The sequence below is a fragment of the Prunus avium genome, chromosome 2 (assembly GCF_965620075.1).
Source record: "Prunus avium chromosome 2, drPruAviu1.hap1.1, whole genome shotgun sequence".
In the NCBI taxonomy this organism is placed as follows: domain Eukaryota; kingdom Viridiplantae; phylum Streptophyta; class Magnoliopsida; order Rosales; family Rosaceae; genus Prunus; species Prunus avium.
This window is the reverse complement of record NC_142285.1, coordinates 37,441,790-37,466,373: the sequence shown is the minus strand read 5'-3', so window position 1 is coordinate 37,466,373 and position 24,584 is coordinate 37,441,790. Positions and strand designations below refer to the sequence as shown.

At 40.0% G+C, this 24,584-nt stretch overlaps 4 protein-coding genes across 6 annotated transcripts; 3 read left to right on the top strand and 1 right to left on the bottom strand.

Moving 5' to 3' along the window:
• Positions 1 to 796: 796 nt before the first annotated feature.
• ELF6 (Zinc finger (C2H2 type) family protein / transcription factor jumonji (jmj) family protein) lies at positions 797 to 8,152 on the top strand. Its single transcript, XM_088248835.1, has 7 exons — positions 797 to 2,415; positions 2,635 to 2,713; positions 2,870 to 2,937; positions 3,446 to 3,596; positions 3,866 to 4,443; positions 5,191 to 5,388; positions 5,485 to 8,152. The coding sequence occupies exons 1-7, from the start codon at positions 1,254 to 1,256 to the stop codon at positions 7,908 to 7,910; spliced, it is 4,662 nt and encodes a 1,553-aa protein (XP_088104961.1). The 5' UTR covers positions 797 to 1,253; the 3' UTR covers positions 7,911 to 8,152.
• A 502-nt stretch (positions 8,153 to 8,654) lies between these two features.
• LOC110767794 (AP-5 complex subunit beta-like protein) lies at positions 8,655 to 13,326 on the bottom strand. The gene is made up of 3 exons (XM_021971450.2): positions 11,604 to 13,326; positions 10,617 to 11,056; positions 8,655 to 10,469 (listed from the first exon to the last, which is right to left on the bottom strand). Exons 1-3 carry the CDS (start codon positions 13,080 to 13,082, stop codon positions 8,978 to 8,980), a joined length of 3,411 nt encoding a protein of 1,136 aa, XP_021827142.1. The 5' UTR covers positions 13,083 to 13,326; the 3' UTR covers positions 8,655 to 8,977.
• A 2,014-nt stretch (positions 13,327 to 15,340) lies between these two features.
• On the top strand, positions 15,341 to 17,305 carry LOC110767671 (GCN5-related N-acetyltransferase 8-like). Of its 3 annotated transcripts, none has more exons than XM_021971284.2 (2): positions 15,341 to 16,170; positions 16,872 to 17,305. In XM_021971284.2, exon 1 carries the CDS (start codon positions 15,440 to 15,442, stop codon positions 16,151 to 16,153), a length of 714 nt encoding a protein of 237 aa, XP_021826976.1. In that variant the 5' UTR covers positions 15,341 to 15,439; the 3' UTR covers positions 16,154 to 16,170; positions 16,872 to 17,305. The 3 variants fall into 3 exon arrangements, with proteins under 3 accessions (XP_021826976.1, XP_088105097.1, XP_088105096.1); XM_088248971.1 differs by having other exon boundaries at positions 16,798 to 17,305; XM_088248970.1 differs by having other exon boundaries at positions 16,795 to 17,305.
• A 964-nt stretch (positions 17,306 to 18,269) lies between these two features.
• Positions 18,270 to 19,891, top strand: LOC110767664 (protein CYTOSOLIC ABA RECEPTOR KINASE 7-like). Its single transcript, XM_021971272.2, has one exon. The coding sequence runs from the start codon at positions 18,531 to 18,533 to the stop codon at positions 19,722 to 19,724; it is 1,194 nt and encodes a 397-aa protein (XP_021826964.1). The 5' UTR covers positions 18,270 to 18,530; the 3' UTR covers positions 19,725 to 19,891.
• Positions 19,892 to 24,584: the final 4,693 nt, after the last annotated feature.

The following is a 24,584-nucleotide window of genomic DNA, read 5'->3' as shown; positions in this document are numbered from 1 at the left end:
TCCTCTCACAAAATAAAATTAAACTCGTAATTAGCTTGTAGAACGTTAAAATAACAAAAGTGCAATCACGAAATGAATCATCATGATCATTTTATTGAAAACTTTTTCATGTTGGTCCCCTCACTTTCCAAATATAGTACATGGAATCTTTGTTTTTGTTGAAAGTAGCTTTTGTTCTTTTCTAATTTCTATCCCAATGGTAATGCATTTTGATCGTGACATTGAAATAACATTGCAATATGTAATCTCTCCACTGTCTCTTATTGTTAAATGTCAAACCCCCTGTGGGGCTTTTTCTCTCTCGCTTTTTTATGTGACTAAGTTATATGAACTTTATGAAGAGACATATATATATAAAGGATATTACACTCGTGATATGTAAGTGTTTCTCCAATTATACATGTATGTAATGACAGTTCAATGTCAAGTCTTTCTCCACTCCTGAAGTATCTGGATAATTCCAGTTACATCCCTAATTAATCTCTTCTTATCTAAATTTTCTCCACAATTCACTTTTGATTTTGATTTCCTTCATTTAATTTCAATTCCAAATATGAATCATATCATACCCCTATATTGTTACACATAAATTATTAGTACACGTTATCTGTGATGCTAGTGATAACTTATCCTAGATTTAAAAGAAAATATCTGACAAAAAAAAAATATTTAAAAGAAAATAAAGGTTAACTTATATTCTTTTTTTGAGTTATAACTTATCTTGTTTTTGTGGTATGAAGGTATACTTATCTATTTGGTACCACCATTTCTATATAATATATTCAAGACCGTTGTATGTTAAAATGCGCACATACGCGCAATGTAACCCAACCCAAGTCGTACCGTCAGAAAACAACAGTGACTTCCTTCGTGCGCTGTGTCCCAGCCGCGCAGATTAGTGACGGCCCTTCGCCAAAACTCTATCTTGAGGCAGCTTCAAGATTGTCGCTCAAAACCTAGACAAAGCTCTCTCTTTCTGTGATTTACAGACAAGACACCACTTGGAATTGGGAGTGCTTCTGAAGGCTAATCAACCAGTCTCGTTGAATGTACAGGTTCTCAATTAGTCAATTTCTGAGCTTTATGTATGAATAATTGCTACAAACCCATGCCAATTTACCCAAATCTTGCACTTCTAGGGTTTCGTTACTGGGTTGGTCTTGTAACTTTATTGATTACATGATTAGAAGCCAATGTACCAAAAGCTTATATCTTTTAGGAGAATAATGCTGTGGATGTGAATCTTGGGAAAAATGGGTGATGTTGAGATACCCAATTGGCTGAAAGGGTTGCCATTGGCGCCCGAGTTTCGACCGACTCATACTGAATTTGCAGACCCAATTGCTTATATATCGAAAATTGAGAAGGAAGCTAGTGAATTTGGTATTTGCAAGATTATCCCACCGTTGCCAAAACCCTCGAAAAGATATGTTTTTAGCAACTTAAATAAGTCGCTTGCAAAGTGCCCAGAATTGGGTTCTGATGTAAATTTGTTGAATGATTGTTCTCCCCTGAAAACGGGTTCTGGGGATGGTCGTAATGATGGGGAGGCTAGGGCAGTCTTTACCACAAGGCACCAAGAATTGGGCCAGAGTGTGAAAAGAGTGAAAGGGGCAGCAGTTCAGAATCCGCCATCAGGTGTTCATAAGCAAGTGTGGCAAAGTGGGGAAATTTATACTTTGGAGCAGTTTGAATCTAAGTCTAGGGCTTTTGCTAGGAGCATATTAGGTACAATTAAGGAGGTCTCTCCACTGCTTATAGAGGAAATGTTTTGGAAGGCAGCTTCTGAGAAGCCTATATATGTGGAGTATGCAAATGATGTGCCTGGGTCTGCTTTTGAAGAACCGGTTGGTCAATTCCGTTATACTAATAGGCGGAGGAGGAAGAGGAATTCTTACCATAGAAGTAGAGAAAACTCTGATAGTAAGACAAGTGACCTGATTAGCAGTAGTGAAAGAGACTCTCATAGTATTGAAGTTAAAAATGCTTCTCCTAAGAATGTTTCAGATACATGTTTAGAGGTATCCAACTCATCTACTGCTCCAGAAATCTTGTCAGCAGAAGAAACCTCCCAATCTTCTAGGCGAAAAAATCCAAATGCATGTTGTGATACAGAAGGTACTGCTGGTTGGAGGCTTTCAAACAGTCCTTGGAACTTACAAGTAATTGCACGCTCACCTGGTTCACTTACTCGTTTCATGCCTGATGATATCCCGGGTGTTACTTCTCCTATGATTTACATTGGAATGTTGTTCAGTTGGTTTGCTTGGCACGTTGAAGATCATGAGCTTCACAGCATGAATTTTCTTCACACTGGATCTTCAAAGACTTGGTATGCTGTTCCAGGAGATTATGCATTTGATTTTGAGGAACTTATTCGCACTGAGGCATTTGGTGGTAATGTTGACCGCCTAGGTATGTGAAACTCTTCATGGCTGGTTCATTGGTTGTTTCATAAAAGTTTACAATTTAAGCAGATTGGAAGTCCAAAATATAGCATCTCCAAACAAATTTTAATTCAATTTTTTTATGTGTTCTGTTCTTACAGGATTGCCCATTACATTCTGAAATTTATTGAGTGTTATTACTTCTATAGCCTTTTTCTAACTCAGGTCCAGTTTCTCTTATTGCCAGCTGCTCTCTCATTACTGGGTAATAAAACAACTTTAATTTCACCTGAGGTTGTTGTTGCATCGGGAATTCCTTGTTGCAGGTGGGTTTTTCTTTTCTCGTTCTTGTTACTTCTGTGGTCCATTATAATGTTAATTTAGTTTGTGGATTTCTTTTACATGTTAAATATTTTGGCTTTGATCCGTGAAGCAGAGTCTTTATTGGGTTCTACTTATGTCCCTTCTGGTTTCTTCTTTAGGTTAATACAGAACCCTGGTGAGTTTGTTGTGACTTTTCCAAGGGCTTACCATGTAGGATTCAGCCACGGTAATTGCTTTATATTTTTGCACGTAGTACTTAATTTTGAAGGAGAATATGATAATTGTAACATTTTGGCCTGAACTCTGTTCTGACTCTTTGAATGCGCACAACTAGGTATTTGTGGCAGAAAGCCTAGGATATATATATACACACACACATGAAATCTACAGAGAAAGGGGTAAATACTTAAAGGATTCAATTCCTTTGTGAACATGTGGTGTTTGAGCCAAACTTGATTTTAAAATGCATACTGTAAAAAAGGACCAAACCCTTGGAATAATTTCTCCTCTGCCAATGCCTTATTGACCATAATTGCTGATATGGCAATGTTATGACAAACTTACATTATTTCTGACAATTGCATTAGTAATTTTTATATTCATTTGTTACTGACATCGTGATCCTTTGTAACATGCAACATGATGTTTCCCATTTTCGTTTGCAAGTCATTCTTTTTCATAACGTTTCTCTTTATTCTATTTGAACATATCTTATTACCTATTTGGAATATAAGGTTTTAACTGTGGGGAAGCTGCCAACTTTGGAACACCACACTGGCTTGAAGTAGCTAAAGAAGCTGCAGTACGTAGAGCTGCTATGAATTATCTTCCTATGCTCTCCCATCAACAGCTGCTATACCTCTTGACCATGTCTTTTGTTTCAAGGTCAGCCAACCATCTTATTTGGATTATTTTGAGCGAAAGATAGTCTCAGTATGGTTGTACATGCTGCTTCTGGAACTTGTTCGTTGATGATTCAGATAATCATGATTGTGATAAAGTTGTTCTTTTGCATTTGCTCTTCTACTCCTTAGTTAGATAGATGATAGAAATGCATTATGACTTTGCTTGTTGTCTTGCTAAAGTTGTCAAGTGGGGCTCCTGATAGACATTGTTTCTCTTGTTTTGGCTTTGCATTTTTGTTATTATGCTAGAGTGCCAAGGTCCCTACTACCAGGTGTGCGGGGTTCGCGTATGAGAGATCGGCAAAAGGAAGAAAGGGAGTTATCAGTAAAGAAGGCTTTTGTTGAAGATATGTTAAAGGAAAATAACGTTTTATCTGCCCTTCTTCGGAAAGAATCAAGTTACCATGCAGTATTATGGAACCCAGATTTACTTCCATATACAAGTAAAGAGCCCCAAACACCCAGTGCAGGTGCTCCTGTTGATATGAAGCCAAAAGAAAATGCTACCCATATTCAGTGTGGAAATAATAATAATGATCAGAACTTACTGTTTGATGAGATGAGTTTGTATACGGAAAATATGAATGATTTATATTTGGGTAGTGATGATCTGTCATGTGACTTTCAAGTCGACTCAGGGACATTGGCATGTGTGGCTTGTGGAATACTTGGGTTTCCATTTATGTCAGTAGTGCAACCATCTGAGAAAGCATCAATGAAACTTCAGCCTGATTCTTTTTTGGCTCAAGAATTCCCTGGAGTTTCAGGACTTGAGAAATCTCATTTGTCTACAGGCCATCACGCATTTGTCAAGGGCTGTGTTACAGGTATTGGAATATGGATCAACATCTCTTCCCTTGCCTCATGTTTTTGGCCTTCTCAAATAACTTCCATTATCTATTCATTTAGCCAAAAGAAAAAAGAAAAAAAGGAGAAGTCATATCTGGTCAACAGTAAGGCTTATCTTAAAAGTATGTGACCATGTACTGTCTAAATTGGAAGAAATGTGATTTCCTTTTAACCTGTTGTGTTTTACCAGCCATTAGTTGAAACTTTAGATTTCACCATCCTGGTTAGTGCTTCTTATAGGTTGATTATATGTTTAGGAAGTAAAATATAATTTCAGATCCCTCAAAAGTAGCTCTTATAGTTTGATTATCAGGGAGTGGCAAAATTATCTCCAGAGCCCTTAAAAATAGATATTTTCCTATATAATTGTTACAGTTTCAGGTCTTTTGGGAGTCTAGTGCTGTTCTTGTCTGTTGGTCAGCTGTATAGATTTTGACAAAGTATTGTGGTACACAGAAACAGAACTGCCTTAACACTTTCAGTTGTGAAGCATCTGCAGCTAAATTTTGAGATCCTCCTGTGCACTTTTTTATGGTTTCTTCTTCTGTTTCTGACATAGGACCTTGAATCTGCTTGTTTTCAGACACCTGAATGTATTAATTGTTCTCTGTAGTGTATTGTCACATAAATAGGGTCAATATTTTCTTTATTTTATAGACTACATTGTTTCCAGATGTTTTTCACGAAAGCAAATGTTCAAATCTTTTCTTTTCTTTGTTCTGCAGAGGATCCGTCTCCTGTTCCCAATGTCATGTCACCTGCAAAGGATCCCCTAATACCTTCCACAACCAAGCTTAATAAGGATTGGAATACTGTTAATAAATTTCTGAGACCACGGAGTTTCTGCCTTGAGCATGCTGTTGAAATCGTGGAGTTGTTGCAGAGTAAAGGTGGAGCGAATGTGCTTGTAATTTGCCATTCTGGTAAACTGAAAAACACTAGTACTTGATATTCTCTCTCAGTTTGCAAAATTGTTTTACTTGTGGGTAGTTGATTCTTTACTCTTTGGATTTCTGCAGACTATCAGAAAATAAAGGCTCCTTCTGCTGCAATTGCAGAGGAAATAGGTTGCTCTTTTAATTATACTGAGGTTCCATTGGATATCGCATCAAAGGAAGATCTGAATTTGATAGATCTTGCAGTCGATGATGAACATGATGAATGTAGAGAAGACTGGACCTCAAAGTTGGGTATCAACTTAAGGTACTGTGTCAAGGTCAGAAAGAATTCATCCTCAAAGCAAGTCCAGCATGCATTGACATTGGGTGGATTGTTCTCCAAACAGAGCCCGAGCTCAGATTTTCAGAGGGTCAAATGGCAATCCAAAAGATCTCGATCTAAAAAGCTTAATCATCCAGCACATTGTAGACCATGTGGGAGCATTGAGAAAAAGGATGAAGTGGTGGAGAGAAAGGCAGATGACACCTCTTTTAAGAGGGACGAAAAAATAATTCAATATTCAAGGAGGAACTATAAGCTAAAAGCAGGCGATTCAACAGGAGCAGGTAGGATCTGTGGGTACCCTGCTACTTGTGGAGAGGGTGATAAACATAGTAGAATGGCATCTGAAAGTAACATTCGGGACATTGGGAATTCCACGAGCGGTTGTGCAAGATTTTATTCCTCCAAGTCAAATAGAATGTCTGAAACATATCCTGTTGTTCAGATGCTTGAAGCAACCAAGGATATCAGTTTGTACTCTACTCCTTCACAAGTTGCAGCTAAACTTGCGACTACTACATTAATAGCTGAAGGCGTTGAGGCACAGGTTGAGAATCACAGTTCGGAAGGAAGAAATATGTACGGTGAAGGTTGTGGTTTAGTATCAAGAGATAGTTCTGATATGCAAGATGAGATCGCGATCCCTGAAGAAGCCAGTGAGAACAAGTCTGAGGCACAGATGGTGAATACAGTAATGGAGATATCTTGTATGAACAGTGAAGTTTGTGATTCCATGACTTTGGGTGATGAAGTGCAGCAAGAAAACCAAACTACCAACAAAAGAAACGACAATGCACCAGTTTCATGTAGTTCCCATCTGTTGCAGGATCCTACTTTTGCTGCAGCTGTGGACTACGATGGATGTCCAAGAGAGACCCACATTGCAGATGAGTTTAGCAAGGATGTATCTTTAGAATTCAAACTGGAAGAAGAAATTAAGAGTCTGAAAGGAAGAAATGAGGAACCCAGTTTAAGTCCTACCAGACAAATAAATGAGCCCTCTCCTGCTTCAATTGAAGGAACTTCAGGAGTTCCTAGAGAGCTCTGTGCTGCAGAAGATTCTTTGCCTGGTCCGATTTCATGTAGTGAAGAATTCCGGACTGCAGATAGAAGCGAGGGGGAACATGTCTCCACCTCGGTGACACAAATGGAAATAACTCAACCGTGTATCTCAATGGAAGAATCTTCTCAAGTCCCAAGAGGTTGCTCTTCTGAGGAAGGCCCAGACAACGGTGTGACTTCAGAAACAGTTCAGCAAGAAGTACAGACTTCAAATAGACCTATAAAGGAACCTATACTTGGTCTTGTCATAGAAACAGAAAATCAGCCAACATCTGGTTCAGTTGAAGAATTTGAGGTTCTGAGAGTGACCTGTGCCACAGATAACATCAATGGTTTTGTGGCTTTGGATAATAAAGAACAGAGAAAAACCCAGACTACAAATAGTAGTGAGGAACTCATTTATAGTCAAGATATTGCCAGATGCCAGCCGTTACCTGCTTCAATCCAAACATATTCTAGAATTAAAAGAGAGCCCCGTGCTGCTCAAGGCTTACGCAACTCCAGTGAAGTTTGCTTATCACCACTTGATAAAGAGTTGGAAAGCATTGGGTCTTCCATTGCAGACCCTGCACCAATCCCTGAAATGGGAAGAAAAAGAAAGAGAGAAGTGGAGCAAATAAAAGATGACAATTTCAATTTCAATGGATTTATTAGGGGCCCATGTGAAGGATTGAGACCAAGGGCTGGGAAGGATGCAATGAGTAGAAGCGGGATAGACAACCTCCACAAAGAGGTGGAGGAGAAGCCAGTGACAAAGAAGGTGAAGAAACCTTTAGATCCTCCCAATCCCAAGTATAAGAAAGAACAAGAAAGGAAGTCTCACAGGTGTGACCTAGAAGGCTGCCGCATGAGTTTCGGAACAAAGGCAGAGCTAGTGTTGCACAAGCGTAACCGCTGCCCGCATGAAGGGTGTGGTAAGAGATTTAGCTCCCACAATTATGCAATGATACACAGCCGTGTGCATGATGATGATAGGCCCCTCAAGTGCCCGTGGAAAGGTTGCTCCATGTCGTTCAAGTGGGCATGGGCACGGACTGAACATATACGAGTCCACACTGGAGAGCGGCCGTACCAGTGCAAGGTTGAGGGCTGTGGCCTCTCCTTCAGGTTTGTATCAGATTTTAGCCGTCACAGACGGAAAACAGGGCATTATGTGAGCTAACCTGCCTGAAGATTCGTTGCTTTGTTCAGGTTACTTGTGTAACATATGATGGGTATAAGCAAAAGGGGTTTCTGGGGCCAAAGAGGCCTACAGGATCTCGTGTAATCTTCTTTTTTGTGTTTTTGGTTAGAACCTCATGTAATCTTGGATAGTCTGGTTAGGTGTAGATTAGTACGAATTTACTTTTTTGTAGCTGCAATTCACTCACCAATTATTTGAATGCACCGATAGTTTTCTGTCTATTTAGCCTATTTTGATTGGTTTGGTTTTGAAACCATGGTGCCATTATGCCATGATGCCACAGTGCCACTGTCCTTGATGTCTCCATGTTCTTTCATTTTTTGACACTAATCTCAACCATTTTCTTCTTTTTTTATGCTTACATACATGGTACAGGAGGATTTGCTTTCAAATAACAAAGGGATATTTTGTCGGGCTTCTAATTTCATTGCTAGAACAGTTTATCTTTACGTTCTTTTTTATTTTTACAAAATGATATTCTAAACTACTCTGTATGGAACACGCGTGCAAAGGACACGGTCTTAGTCAACTGGCCTAACTCACGTATGTCATGGAACATAACATCTGCATTTTATCTTTATATTCACGACGAGTTTCATAGAACATCGATACTAGATCACTAACTATTGTATATCTTCGTTGTTTTACTGGAGTATTGATGTTCCAAACTAGTAGATATGCGACCTATTAAGCCATTTACCTCTCCATTCCAATCCCCAAATATAATCATTAAAATAAGCTTGTATTGATTGCAAAGGATGAATCAGCTTACAAATTATTACCCTCTTGTGGTTACAAATCCAACCTACAGAGAATGTATAACGCCCCAAAAATGCATTTCTTAATCCCTGATACAACAAAAGAATACAAGGTAAAAGAACTCGAGATATTTACAGTAGAGTTTATTCTGGGTGCAAAAAAATTACCCTTCTCTGTACGAACAAATATGGGGAGAAAAATTATAGAACAAAATGCTGATGACCTTCATAGCAGCACCGATGATAATCCTAATGTAAAGTACTTGCAAGGTAAAAATGAATAAATTCCTATGCCAAAAATAAAGCTTCCAAATAATCATCAGTATAAGCTAAGCACGGCCAGTGATCAGTTCGAATTCGGACTAACGTTGAAACATCGGACACTTCCATTTGGAAGAGGAGATGGAACCTTGGTGGAAGAAATATCAAAATAAGAAAGCAACCCATGTTTCTTTTACGGATATTGACAGGACTGTCCCTTTCATCTTCACCGTCGGTGTACGTAAGATGAAGAGGGCCTCTATCAAAATCAGTCGCTGAGCTAGTAATATCAAGGGAAGAATCTGAGGCTGCATCCTTCCAGATGACGTTCCTAATGATTCCTGCATCCTTTACAATATTAACAAGTGGTTCACCAATCACACTCACCACAAAAGGTGCCAAGTAGCGCTCAGTAGCCTGAATCAAAGATGATGCAGGGACTTCAAGTAGCTTGACTGATCGCGTACCACTGATTGCTGTAACCCCTTTGCCTCCTTTCAATTGAAAGGTCTCCTGTGCAGTGTTGGCAGTACCACACGCCTCCCAAAGAGCAGTGAACAAGTCTAAGTAATAAACAGGTGTGGCATCTTCCTGGATGTCAGGCGGTACAATAGACTTGAGAAACATATCCTCTATGCCTACAGTGATACTGTGAAGCTGACCACTGATTATCTGACCATTTTCTGCATTTGTTTCAATGGAAACATCAATTAGACCAGGTGTTGGTTCTCGTGGTTCCAATTCAATTGCTACTGGAGCTCTAAAGCTTTCCTCTTCTCCAGATCCATTTTCTACAGGAACAATAGCTAATGAAGCTGTCTGACCAGATACATCAGTTTTTCTGGGAGGCTCACCAAGAAGAAAAGGTATATGATACGATGCAATAGGCCCATATGGTGCAGAGGACGAAAACTTTAGCACTGTTGCATATAAAGCAGGAAGGGCATCTAATTCATCTGAAACACCAGCAGGGGAATCAACTCCCCATATTCGACTGAAAGGTCCAGATTCAAACCTCAAACTACAAGATAGTCTAACCTTAAGTCCTGGCATATGTCTAAAATCAGGAATGCATGAAAAATGCCTCCTCAATGTTCCTAATATCTCTGAAATCTTTGAATCCGTCACACGCAATGGCTCCTGTGGTCGATCAATTCTAGGAGCTTCTTCAATAATTTGGACATTACTACTGTCCTCAACATTACTACTGTCACCAATCTCACTATCCTCTATTATGGGTTCATTGTCCCTGATGCCTTCAAGGTAACCGGGTTCAGTACTTCCAACACCCAAAGATGATAAAGACAAGGACCAAGACTGTTTGACTAGTAGGGGGATTACTCGCTCAAAATGGACATATGAGGAGATATTCCTAGATTTCTTGAGACTCTGAGAAAAGCGAGGAGCCTGGACATTGAAACTGGAATGTGAAGATGGTGAAATACCGAGTTGTTCCCCAAGATTTAGCATGTCCCTGAGCTTCTTTCCCGGCACGCAGATCAAAATTCGAAGGTAGATCCTGCAAAAGGCCATGATGAATGAACAACATCAGCTAAAAGTGGGTATTGACAATATTATGAAATGGGTATTTTGTGCCCATACAACAGAAAGGTAAGATCTGAAAGGACAAAAGAAAGAAGAGTAGAAGCATGTTTCTTAATCATACCTTGCATTGTCACGAACCTCCAAATCAGGAAAGTAAAGGCAAGTAAATGCCAAAAGGCGAGATAGTCTAAGGAACAATCGAGAGCTATTGTGATGCATCAGCAATGTTCGACAGATACCAAGAACTCTGCTTCCCTGAGACCATGATCTCAGTCCCGTATGTGGGCCATGTTTGCCAACAAGGAAGGCCATGAACTTAATAAGAAGCTCTAGCAATCCTTGAGGAGGAATTGTATCACTTTCGGCAATTCTATCAAATATTGGAAAGAAGGAAACCAAGTTGTAATCGAATTTCACTTTTGGAAGCAAATGCTGATCAAATGTCTGAAGCAGGCGTTCTCCCAACCAACGGTGCTTTTGACAACCCAACAAGCGATCAGTCAAAGCAACTACCACTGGAACTAATCTCCGACACTCCAACATCAGGTCCACCAGCATCCCCTGGAAACAGAAATTTGGAGATATTAAAAATGGCACAGGTATAAAGGTTAACTCACCTTTCTCACTTCTCCTCTGAATTAAAGATCACTAAAGCAATTGCACAGTTGAGATTTAAAAATTTCAGTGCAACTACAGTCAATATATAAACAATTAATACTATTAGAAGCATCAACAGTTCTCCCAAATTTTAGACGTCAACTACTGTGGTAGATGACCTGGCAATTTCTTAGTTGCTAAACATAAAACACATCACATCAGCTTATATCAATAATTTGGTCCACCTTGTACTCCTCATAAACAATATATGCACATACAAGCACTGAGACGAATCCAAACACATCAACTAATCCATAAGCAGAACAAAGGAGCAAGATGGATTCTTCTGAGATTTTTAATTCACTCCAATTCAAACTCAAAGCTCAGGGTAGAGCTAATATATTATCCAAATCCTACAAACATCTTCGACTATAAATAGCAAATTTCACATATAATGTCTTTTTATTACAGTAGAACATATGCAAGGAAACTGAGGAAGAGAGAAAACTACCTGTATGGTACTGAAAGTGGTGGAGTCCATCAGACTTCTAGTGGTGGAAGGATCATTGTCTGAATGAGATGATGCCCCAATCAAAAACCTATTCAAAGTTCGAAATGCCACTGCAGTCTCAGTGCTCCCCGGAGGTAACCATTTGAATGCTGATACACAAACAAGTCCATCTTCGAACAGCTTCACCACCAACTTATCCTTCACCCCACCATTCTCAACCAAAACAGTGTCTGATTTCAAGACATCAGCACAAATAGAGCAAAAGGCAAGCAGGTCAAGCTTCATCGCTTTCAAAGCAAGCGGATCGAACACACTCGGATAGAATCTCGAACCCATATCAACAATGGTCTTCACTTTCTTGGCCTCCCTTTTCAACACCAACTGACCAAAACCCAACAACCAATGCACTGCCAGCAATCGAAAAACCAAGTGGTGCTGCGATTCTCTGGATAGTAACACAAGCCTGCTTACAATGTCACCTTCTTGCCCATCAAACGCGTCCCAGAACCTCGGGTACATGGTCAAAACGACATGGGCGAGCATAGGATCGGACGAATAAACCATCCCAAAAAATTGCACCTTAAGCATGGAGGCTTGGAGATCCAATGCCGCCGCGATTGGCATTATCAAAGCCAAGAACTCAACCATCGCACACGGCGTCAACACGTGCGGCCACTCTAGCAAAAACGCCATCGCCCTCCTCAGCTCCTTGTGATTCAACCCGCCCGGACCCGTCCCATTCTGCGGCGCACTAAATGGCACGAGAGGCACCGTCGTATTGAGAATCGAAACGCCGAGATTTCTAACGACGATGTTGTGAACGACGGTGGTGAACAAGAGAATGTAGCTCTGCGCAGCGTGAGTTCTCTCGTTCTGGGAGAGACTCCATAGATGTCCGCCGATTTCGGAGAGCAAGCAGGGGCGAGATTTCTCCAACTCGCGCAGGCACTCACACGCGAGCGCACGCGCCTGACGGTCGATGCCGTGATTGGGACGGTTGATCACCGTTAACAGAAGCTCCACCAAGCCCTCGACGGCGGCGATTGGAACGACGCCGTCATCGTCGTCGAGGGAGACGACGATGGAGGTGACGGAGAGCATCATTTGCTCCTTGAGCGCGAAGGTGATGTGGACCCCATCGGGCGGGGTCTGGATCAGGGCGCGTAGGGTTTCAATCAGACGGTGGAGGACTTTGCGCAGCGAAACGAAGTCGGTTCCGGAGCTGGCGGTGGTGAAGAGCGCGTCGCAGAACTCTTCGAGGAAGGTGATGACGTGGAGCTTGAGGGGAAAGTCGCGCCTGGCGAGAGAGGAGAGGGCTTGGTCGAGGAGGGAGAGGCGGATTGGGTGCGCGGAGGTCCATTTGTGTTGCCGTGCGCCGCCGTGCTGGAAGTCGTCAATCAATGACTCCCAGTCTTGGAGCGAGAGCGGCTTTAACGGCGGCGACGACGGCGGAGCTGCCTCTGGGGGCTTATCGGTCATGCTTCAGCTGCTGCCCTAGGCGCCGAGCTCAACACAACAATACTAAAGCTGAGCTTGGGAGATTCGGCTGGCTTGGCTAATGGAGATTTATATCAGATTGAGAATTGAAATCAAAAGAGAGGGAATTTGAAAATTTTCAGAATTTTGGAAATTTGAGTCGAGGATTTTGGATTTTGGAGGGTGAGAGCGCCACACCGGTTCGGGAGGCTCGAGTGTGAAGAAGAGTGTGAGTTGGCTTTTTCCAGTGGTCTAATTTTCTAATTTTGGTAATATAGAGTAGAATTTCCCCCTTGCTGCCGTGTCTTAATATGGCATTTGGAGAGCGACGATTCTCAATTCTATTTACATTACATCCTCTAAATTACCACTCACATCCACATTTTACCTTTACTATTTTCTACTTTTTATTTTTCAAGTTTTTAAAATAAAATTACTTTTGGAGTTGTGATTGTCACTCAAATTTTTTTTATTATTATTATGCACTCAAGTAAGAGACTTGTAGTTTAAGTAATTAAGAAATTTAGTTATCGTGCACATTATGTATTATTGTGTTTGAATATTCCTTTTTTTTTTTATCGCTTGTATTAAAAAAAAAATCATCATTACACTCTTTACCTGTAATTTATTCATTATTTTTTTATTGCCAACGATAATTTCCTTGCTTCGTTTACTTAAAGAAGAGCAACATCTCAAACTCTCCCTTCTTGTTTGACTAATTTATAGGTGGATTGTCCTAAGAGTCGATAAATCTGGTCATTTAGGTAAAAAAGTTGAGATATGTCTGTTGAGATGCATGTTATCCATAACTTCTTCAAAAATGTTGTTATTCACTTTTCATGTCTAATTATTGTACGACGTATTTTTTATATATGCAATTAGTCAATGAATTTTGAAGAAGACAAGTGAGACGTCAAGTGGATTGATGAATATTTGTAGTATTTTTCATGTTCTAAGTTTATAAGTCACTCCCAAAAGGATTGGTTTCTCATTCCATCTATCATTGACATGTTTTTTTTTGTTGCATTAATATTTGGGAAAATGAATTGGCTTGAATATGTGTAGTATTTTTCATACCCTATTGTTATAGACCAAACAAATACTCAGTTTCCTACCCCTGATGCTGATACGGCTCAAGCATGATGTTGTGGCCCAAGGCCGAAGGAGGAAAACAAACCTTTGTGCTGGATAGCCCAAACAGATACGTGGAATCAATGAATTGGTTGTAAGAAAAAAAAAGAAAAAAAAAAAGGGGTAAGAATTAAAGAATTACAAAGTCGTATTTGAGCAAATATAATACTACTCATAAATGTTGAATTTATTCACCACTTAATATAATTAATCTATATTTGATGGTTTTTGTTGAGGTTGGCAAAAAGTTATATTATTATAATATAGAGATGCAAGAATCTGTGCTTAGACTTCTAAACAAATATAAATAAAAGAAAACAAAGTCTATTCCTTCTTCCCTTTTCCCCTTTCCCCTTTAGAAAAAGACTCACGAAATTGGTGGATAATGAAGCAAACTTTGATTCTACCTCTCAAGAAAACCGGAACATAAAATTCAAGATCGACTGTTATTTCATCGTACCAATAAATTTTCTTTCGAGAAAACAAGATTAAATGAAGAGAATGTGAATATCATCCAATGTGTTTATAGAGGGAAAATCGGTGTTGAACTTTTTCCAACTTTGTGCAATTATGACATAAACTAAATTTTTTACGATCAACACCTAAGAACACTTCCAACTATTTGTCATTGCAAAAGGCAAGGGGGGCAAGGGCTGTTCAAATTTTCCATTAGACCAAATTGAATCCGATAATGAAGATTAGATTGCTGTTTAAATTTGAAGTAGGTTTCTCATATACCGTAATCGCGAGATATAATTAAAATATCATCTAAACAAAATTATTTTGATTGTCATGAGTAAATTATTTAGAGTGGTGATTTCCCCACTTTAATTTTATCCACTTACACTCCATTTTATAACTTAAAAAGGAATGTAAGTGGATAAAATTGGAGTGGAGAAATCATTACCCATTATTTAACGTAAAAGATGAATGGAGGAAATACATAAAATTCCAAATTGAATGTTCTAATCTCATTTATGCAAAGTTTCTCTTTATCTCTGGAATGCTTATCTTAAAAGACACGAATTTGTTCTAACGTGGCGGGAGCAAGATCGTTGGATCTGTTTAGCGGGCAGGATTGAAAGCCTGCTCACAACGAACTCCATTATAATAACCGTTCCCACTTCTCCTCAGTCCTCACTACTCATCACCAGTACGATTTTCCCAAGCTCTCTGAAAACCGCAATCAACTTTCTCTGAAAACAGCAAGCGTAACCCAAAACCCAACAATGGCCGCCGCCGCACCGCCACCGCCACCAAGCCCAGCCCCAGAGGCACCCAACGACGTGCCCCAAGGCTCGACCCCAAGGGGCCACCCACTCTTCGCCAGAATCCGCTTAGCCCTCCCAACCGACGTCCCCCACATCCACAAGCTCATCCACCAGATGGCCGTCTTCGAACGCCTCACCGAACACTGCATCGCCACCGAGGCCTCTCTCTCCTCGACCCTCTTCACCTCCCCACCCTTCCAGTCTTTCACCATCTTCGTTCTCGAAGTCTCTCACACGCCTTTCGTCGAACACCTTCAGTACAACAACCCAGCCTACCCGCCCATCACCAAAGTCGTCAATCTGGACCTTCCGATTAACGACCCAGACCGCGATTTGTTCAGATCTAACGGTGGGGTTCTTGGCGGCGATGCCTGCGTTGCTGGATTCGTGTTGTTTTTCCCAAACTACTCGACTTTTCTGTCGAAGCCTGGGTTTTACATAGAGGACCTGTTTGTGAGGGAGTGCTACAGGAGGAAAGGGCTTGGGAAGATGCTCCTTTCAGCTGTGGCTAAGCAGGCTGTGAAGATGGGGTATGGGAGAGTGGAGTGGGTTGTGCTTGACTGGAACGTGAATGCTATCAGGTTTTATGAGGAAATGGGTGCTAAGATCTTGCAGGAGTGGAGGATTTGCAGGCTCACTGGTGATGCTCTCAATGCTTATGTTAATGCCTAGCTCTAGCTCTAGCTTAGGTAATTTCCATACCTTTTTCTTTGGATTTAGAATTCAGGAAATGAAATGAAATGGAAGAAAATGTTGAAGGCTAGCTCGCCTTAGATTGTTCCTTCTTGTGTATTTTCTTTTTTCTTCTTGTCTGTTTGTTTCTGGGTTGAGATGGAAATGTATGTGTGGGCTAGGAAGATTATGACAGAGGAGGCAGTCTTGTAGAACCCTTGTTGTTTCTCCTAGCAATGTCACAGCTACACCTTTTACCTCTCTGAAATCTTCTGCTGTATGCCATTGTTGTTTGATTTGTTCTACTGTGTTTTTTAATTGCTTTGCTCTTTCGTTTCTGTGTGGGTTTTGTTGTTGTTGATTTTGCCTTTTTGCCATAAGTTGAGCCATAAATGAAAATTCTCATATTTGGAGTTCTAATATTCCTTTATTAGTAGCTAGAACCTTCTTGAGAATTCTCTTCTTCTTTCGTGAGGATCAAAGTAAGTGAAAAGACCCAAACTTCATTCCAGAAAAAGGAAAAAAAGAGAAGAAGAGGGGCGCAAACTTTGATCAACGGAAAGAAAAGAGAGACTTTCTCCCACTGCCCCCTCCCTTTTTTGCCCTTTTAATTATTTTGGCTCGTGTTGCCGACTTCAAAGAAGTCTAAGCAGGCTGTGAAGATGGGGTATGGGAAATTGGATTGGCTTTTGCTTGACTGGAATGTGAATGCCATCAGGTTTTATGAGGAAATGGGAGCTAAGATGTTGCAGGAGTGGAGGATTTGCAGGCTCACTGGTGATGCTCTCAGTGCTTATGTTAACGCCTTACTCTAGCTCTAGATGTAGCTCTAGCTCTAGCTTAGGTAATTTCCATGCTTTTTTCTTTGGATTCAGACCTCAGGAAAGGAAATGGAAGAAAATGTGGATGGCTGGGCCTAGGCCTAGATTGTTTCTTCCTTCTTCTTTTCCTCGTTTCTCCGTGTGTTATGTTGCAATTTAGGCCTATGATTTTGGCTCGTGTGGTCGACGCCAAAGTTTATGGGATATTTCTTCCCACCCTTTGCGTGCTTGCTGGGATTCATTGTAAAAATTATAATGGTCGAAAGAATATCTGAGTAAAACAGATATTTTATTTTATCTTATCTATCTATCAATCCTCTTCTTTCTTTTAGCAAGTCAAATCCTTTTTTATTTTTTGGATAAAAGTGATATCGAGGAGGGAGAATCGAAAATGCTTCTAATTACTTAAGTTACAAATCGTTAATTCTTTTTCTTTTTCTGTTTTTGTACATATTTAATACATATTTCAGCTGCGCAAACACGAGATGCGGCACTGGCAACGGTATGGTGAAGGTCAGTTTCTTCTGCCTTTAAAAAAAATAAATAAATTAGAGAATAATAAAAATAGTAACAAAAAAGTCTGCTTATTGTTCTCAGGCTTGAATCTTGACCCGAATGTGGTGCTTGTTAATCAAATTATTTCATCCCTCACCCGCAGACATAATAATGAATTTAGGATTCATTTGGATTTGACCAACATAAATAAAACCCCTTTGGCTGCTGCAAAGACCAGAAAGTAAGCTAAATACTAAGTGGCATGCGGGATTTGAGCCGCGTCACATAAGATATCGCCACGTTGCGTGGGTGAAGAGTCCTCTCAAAATATGCTCATCGCCCCCTACCAATTTTTGACCACATAGTATTTTTATTTTATTTTATAAACACACCCTCCTTTAATCTTAGTTCTAACTTCTCTTATTTGTACTTGTTTTTGTTGCTCTAAAAACGAATTATTAAACTGATCAACAATATATATCGTCGCGAGTATTTATGCGAGTTAAGTTTGAAACCTTCGTGCAAATTAAGATAAATACCACTAAATCAAATGCTAGTTCATCGTAAGTTAAGGGTTGTTCGCATTATTAACAATATAGCGAATATACAGGAGAACCAATAATTAGGAAGTAGAAAAAGGGGCATCAAAAACCCAACCATATGCCAACATCTTTCTTTGTTATAAAGATTTTATTGTCGTCTCTCAATTGGTCACATAAAGTAAGCTTGTAGTTTCGAATAATTTATAATATCTATTTTTTGTTTTCCAATCAATAATAAAATATCACGGAATGACAAAGTGGTTGGTCTTCTTCTTCTTCAATCGCTTTCGTATTTCCCCTTAGTCAGGTACTCGATCACAATATTGACAAGGACGCAACTCATATATTGTGATCGAGTACCTGACTAAGCGAAATGGCTCTCTCATTTATTCATCACATCCTATTTTTATACATTTGAACAAATCCAGCGCAACATTTAATCCGAAAATCCCAATTCTGCTATGATATGACGCCGTTGCCGCCACCACCACCACCGTCACCGTCAACCCCTTCGTCCTGATGTGCTGGACTAAAAAGAGCACGCAGGCGATGGAGCCCAAGAACCCCAACAAACCCCGAACCCCAAAATCCTCCTCCTTTACTGCAGCAGACCCCTACTCCACCACTTTCAGCGCCAACGAGAACAACTCCAGCTACAACTTCTCCAAGTCCTCCACCTCCTCCATCGCCTCCCTCAAGTCCCTCAAATCTTCCCTCCCCGAAAACCTCATCATCTACGACATGTCTGAAATCCGCTCCTCCACCGACAACTTCCTCGCCCGCCGCCTTTCCTCCTCCTCCACATCCTCCTCCTGGCGCTGCTCCCTCCGCGGCAAAGACGCCGTCGTTTTCCAGCGCAAGTCCCGCCTCCCCATCTCCCTCGCCGACCTCCAACACCGCCTCGCCCAAATCTCCAAATCCAACCACACCAGCATCATCAAGCTCCTCGGCGCCGCCCTCTCAGGCGGCTACGTCTACCTCGTCTACGAATTCGTCGCCGGCGCCACCCTCGCCGATTGCCTACGGAACCCTAAGAACCCGAATTACACCGTTTTGCCCACGTGGCTCTCCCGGATGCAGGTCGCCACCGACCTCGCCCACGGCCTCGATTACATCCACCACTGCTTCGGCCTCAACTCCACCTTCGTCCACAACCACATCAAAAGCTCCAGCATCATCATCTCCGACCAGGAACACGTCGTGCTCAATGCCAAGATCTGCCATTTCGGCACCGCGGAGCTCTGCGGCGAGAACCACGCTCGGTCAACGAAGGTGGAGGGCACCAGAGGGTACATGGCGCCCGAGTTTCAGCTCAGCGGGAGCGTGACGCAGAAGTGCGATGTCTATGCCTTCGGAGTTGTGCTGCTGGAGCTGATTTCAGGGGAGGAGCCATTGAAGTACATGATGGATGACAATGGCGGGGACGGAGTGTATAGGAGGGTGAGTGCGATCGAGACGGCGAGAGAGGCGATGAGGATCGGCTGCGGCGGGGTGAGGAGGTGGGTGGATCGGAGGTTGAAGGACTCGTTTCCGATGGACGTGGCGGAGAAGATGGTGATGTTGGCGTTGGAGTGCGTGGCGGAATATCCGGACAGGCGACCGGATATGGATCGGGTTGCGGGTTTGGTATCGAAGCTGTTTTTGGAGTCTCAGAGTTGGGCTGAGAAAATGGGCGTGCCCATTGACATGTCAATTACATTGGGCCCCCGATGATATTGCTAATTGGTTTTTCGGGTTCAATTTTGTTTTGGAGTTTCGGTTTTTTGATATTTTTAGGTTGATCACAAATTGTGAAGAGGAGAGGGAGCTCGTGGGATTGGGGGGGATGCTGTATACTTGTATATTTGATTTGATGATGTGAATAATTTCACATACAAAAATCATTCATTAAGCTCAAACAAACTGACTGAGAATAGAAACACCACAAGTTACACAAATTTTATCTTGAAATGTTTTTCTTTTATGTTCTTCTCTTGAAATTTCGGTATATCGGCGGCGGGAAGGAGGATTAAGATTAGAATAGGTTAAGAGTTAGGTTAATTTAGAATGATTAATATTGGAATCTGGGAAGAGTGCTTAAGATTAGAATAGGTTATGAGTTTAGTTAATAAACGAAGCCAAACATAATCATTGTCTGGTAAGTTTATGCAATCCATGAATTAGAGATATTCATCTATAAAAAAATTAAAATTTTGAGAAAATTTATGTTGCTTCGATTACAAAATAAAACTATGCAAAGCCAACGAAAGTTGGTTGAGTTGGCAAGGATCATTCTCTTCGCTATCAAGAACTACAATCAGTCAAGTCTTCGGTCTCGGGTATTTGTGGAAAAATATACCTCCTTAGATAGTGAGAGCAAAAATATAAATTCCATTATGACTCAGGAAAGTGGATAATAATTAATAATTAATGGCTGCGGCTGATAGAAAACTTGTTTAAGCTATTCAATTGTCATCCATACGAGTATTCAAATTCAAGCATATGTCATGAGTTTGCCACTTAATTATTCAGCGCACACCAGAAGGAAGCCTAATAATACAAAAGCAGATTGTGTTTCCGTTTGAATATTTATATTAGGCTTCTGATTTTCAAATGACAATATTAGCCTAGAACTCGGAGGGCACCCCAATAATTTATAATATAAACTTGGAGGGCTCTCTGTAGTCTGCTGGTATTGTCTACGTAATACCGTTTACATAACCGACTTCGAACCGCCAAAGCTTAAGAAATCGAGCATGGCAGCTCGGATGTTGCAGAGGCGTATAGGCTCGCTCTGGGGTTGTGCTGTTGGAGCTGATTTCATGGGGAGGAGCCATAAGCTAGCCATTGAAGTACATGATTGATGGAAATGGCGTCGGTGGAGGGTATATGAGGGTGAGTAGCGGCGGCGGCGGTGGGTCGATTCTAGGTTGAAGGACTCGTTACTGATGGAGGTGGCGTTGGATGCGGACAGGCGACCCGACCTGGGTCGCGTTGCGGGTTTGGTATCGAAGTTGTTTTTTAGAGTCGTTGGGTTCAAATTTGTTTTGGATTTTAGGTTAATAACAAATTGTGAAGAGATTAGGGAATTGGGGATGTTTGTATACTTGTATATTTGATTTGATGCTTGTTGACGTGAGTTAATTAGGGCAATCAAAGAGATTTATTTTTTAAGTTTAGATAGTTTTTTTCTTTCGCTAAAAAAAAAGATGGTTTATTTCTCATTCAGTTTAGTTGACATATCCCTATATTATTATGAGATATTTCTCGTATCTATTTTCTTGTAAAGTCCTATATATTCATCTTTATGAAGAAGAATAAAATAATCCAAATATTCAAATTATATAATTCTTAGCATGGTACGAGAGCGGTCGGTTCTAGCCTAGAGGACGAAATCAAAATTTTTTTTTATAGGGGTGGGCTAATATATTTTTTTCCAATGAGATATCTAACATAAGCTTGTTTTTCTTAAAGTAATATATAATTAAACACACATTGTCAAACATCAAATATTGCATTGCTAAAAAAATAAAAGAGCTTACCTAATGAAGTGGAACCGTACGCTCCTTTAGGGTAAGCTATTTGAGATTCAAGATGAGTAGGTTCTTCTGGAATTGAAGTATCATTCCCACAATCTACTATTATCTCATGTGATATTATGTCCAAACAAGAAATAGTACTATAAAGCTAGAGAAGCAATAATGCTAATGCAATCAGTAATCCAAAATATGCAATCGCCTTCCGATGATGTCATTTAGGTAACATCTTCCCCTGAAACTAATAATACTAATGAATTTCCTCATGATGATTTAATTTCATATGAGATTCACATAAGACACATAAGAGACGTAAATACTCCCATATACCAACTTCCAGAGCGAAAGAACCGTGGTATACCTCGCGACCAATACAAAGAATATTCTAAAGCCAAAGGAAAGTACCCCATAAACAATTATGTATCTTTATATAGATTGTTAACATCACACGTATCTTTTGTGAACCAGTTAGCCGACATATATGTTCCAAGTAGTGTGAAAAAAGCACTTGAGGATCCAAAATGAAAAGATGCCATGAATGAAGAAATGTGAGCTCTCCAAAAGAATGTCATATGAAAGCTTGTTTCCTTACCTATTGGAAAGAAAACGGTAGGTTGCATATGAGTACATACCTTAAAACTTAAATCCGATGACTCAATTGAAAGATACAAGGTCAGGTTAATAGCAAAGAGGTACAAATAGAAATATGAGGTAGACTACCAAGAGACTTTTACCCTAGTAGCCAAGATCAACACCATAGGAGTTTTATTATATATTGCAGCAAACCTGGACTTGCGATTGCATCAATTTGATGTTAAAAATACCTTCCTACATGAAGACTTGGAATAGAAGGTATACATGGATTTATGCCCAGGATGTAATATAGCTAAGAAATAAAAATACAGAATTAAAATGAATGGGAGATGAGATAGGGAGTAGGAATTACCTCAATAAAAGGAATAGTGAATAACAAAACCGAGGTGAATATTAGCGTGAATAGTAACCAAAGTGGATGATGATCAACGGGTATAAATAGTGGACGGAAAGAGTGAATAGTTTTTGGGTGAATAGCATCCAGAATGAATAGTATCCAGAATGAATAGTAACTCTAGGGAAGACGAGTGTTTATGAGAGCATTTCCAGCAAGGGGACCTAGGGGAGGGCTGGGGGGGAAGCCCAAAATGCTGTTTCCAGCAACAAAAAGTGACTCGGGCAAGGAGTGGGATCCAGCGAACTGGGCTGGCCTGAGCGCCAACGGCAGTTAATTTTTGTGCAATAAAAAATTGAAAAAGAATCGAAATTTTTTTTACAAAAAATACAAAAAAAATACTAAATTTGTTTTCTATAAATACCAACCAATACTCTTCACTTTTAACACCAAATCCTCATACATTTTCTTCTCCTTCTACTCAATATTTTTTTTCACTTTCAAGTTGTATTTTTCTCTATCATATTATGGGTTCTTCTAATGAAACTGGAGGGGCATGGAGCACGATGGAAGATGTTTTGTTGTGTGAGTGTTGGGTCCAAATTAGTCATTGTCCCGTAACGGGCAATGAGATGAAATTCTGTCATATGTGGAAAAAAATTCATAAGGAATTTTGTGAAATGGCAAATGGTTCGACCCGAACGAAAATGACATTATCTAGTAGGTGGAAAATTCTTAATAAAGAGTTGGCGAAATGGAGAGATGCCTTGGCAAAAGCGATGGACAACCATAAAAGTGGGGAAAACCTTAGCAATGAGGTAAATTATTTGTAATTTTCGTTTTATTAATTTATATGTCATATTAATTTTTATTTAAATGTTTCTTGCAATTTATATATTTTATCAATATTTCTTGTATTTCCAATATTTATTTAAATGTTTCTTGCAATATTTATATTTTGTTAATATTTATTGCATTTCTAATAAATTGTTAAAATTTCTTGCATTTCCATTATTTTTTTTATACATGTTGCATTGCCAATATATTTTAAAGTTTGTTGCATTTCCATTTTTTTTTTTATAGATTATGCAAGCACAAATGTTGTTTGGTGCTACTGGGCAAGGCAAAAAAAGTTTCAATCATACCCAATGTTGGGAGGCAGTGAAGAATTGTAAGAGATTCCAAATTATTCTAACAGGGTCCACAGGTGGTGTTGAACGAGACGCCGCTCCATGAGACACCGACATCGGATTCACCTATGAATTCCCCGATGAGTCAAGACTCACCTATCAAAAAGGAGCCTAGGCCTATTGGGAGGAAAGCGGCGAAGGCGAAGAGAGGGAGTAATTCTACCAAGAATGCATCTAAATTTTTGGAGGACATTTCAAAGCACCAAGCCATGAGAATTGAAATGGATATGAAACAACAAGAGCACGATATGGCAATTCAACTAGAATATGCAAAAGAAAGGGAGTATGTACGCCAAGAAAACATTGAAAAAAAGGGTCGGGAAACCATGGCCATGAATACAAGCCATATGTCCCCTGAAACACAAAATTTTTGGAAGCTAGAATGAAGGGAGGTTATGAGACGAAAGCTTTTTCGTGACGATGGACTTAGCAACACAGATTGGTTAAATGATCAAAACCATTAAGTTAGTTTGCTTGCCTTTCATTTCATTGTATTTTTTGTTTGTTTAATAAATTAGTGGTAATTCATGTATTTTATTTTCTTAGTTGTATTGATTTTCTTTTAGTGAATAAAGAAAATATTCAACAAAATTCCTTTTTAGTCAAGACATTCCATACATAAAAAACAAACCACAACCAAAGCATACAAAATAAAAAAACCACAACCAAAGCATTAAAAAAACAAAGCATAACTAAAAATACAACATCAACATAATAAATTAAAAAAACGTCTTCACTTCACTTCATTCATCTTCATTGCCTTTCACCGCCCATAAATGCTCCATCAAGTCAACTTGACGTCGTTCATGAATATACGACGATTGCATCTCCGTGTAGCAATCAATCATACGGGGCATGAAACTACCGTCTCATGGGATTTGGTTCATACATTTCATTAGCTAGATAATCATACTCATCCTCCACAATCATGTTGTGAAGG

What these genes read in the sequence shown, in the direction of transcription:
- ELF6 (XM_088248835.1), top strand. Translation starts at nt 1,254, where the DNA reads ATGGGTGATGTTGAGATACCCAATTGGCTGAAAGGGTTGCCATTGGCG. An exon ending in TGGTAATGTTGACCGCCTAG is followed by an intron (nt 2,416 to 2,634) that starts GTATGTGAAACT and finishes TCTTATTGCCAG; the next exon opens with CTGCTCTCTCATTACTGGGT. An exon ending in TGTCAAGGGCTGTGTTACAG is followed by an intron (nt 4,444 to 5,190) that starts GTATTGGAATAT and finishes TTTGTTCTGCAG; the next exon opens with AGGATCCGTCTCCTGTTCCC.
- LOC110767794 (XM_021971450.2), bottom strand. Translation starts at nt 13,082, where the DNA reads ATGACCGATAAGCCCCCAGAGGCAGCTCCGCCGTCGTCGCCGCCGTTA. An exon ending in CCACTTTCAGTACCATACAG is followed by an intron (nt 11,057 to 11,603) that starts GTAGTTTTCTCT and finishes TTCTGTTTCCAG; the next exon opens with GGGATGCTGGTGGACCTGAT. An exon ending in GAGGTTCGTGACAATGCAAG is followed by an intron (nt 10,470 to 10,616) that starts GTATGATTAAGA and finishes GGCCTTTTGCAG; the next exon opens with GATCTACCTTCGAATTTTGA.
- LOC110767671 (XM_021971284.2), top strand. Translation starts at nt 15,440, where the DNA reads ATGGCCGCCGCCGCACCGCCACCGCCACCAAGCCCAGCCCCAGAGGCA.
- LOC110767664 (XM_021971272.2), top strand. Translation starts at nt 18,531, where the DNA reads ATGTGCTGGACTAAAAAGAGCACGCAGGCGATGGAGCCCAAGAACCCC.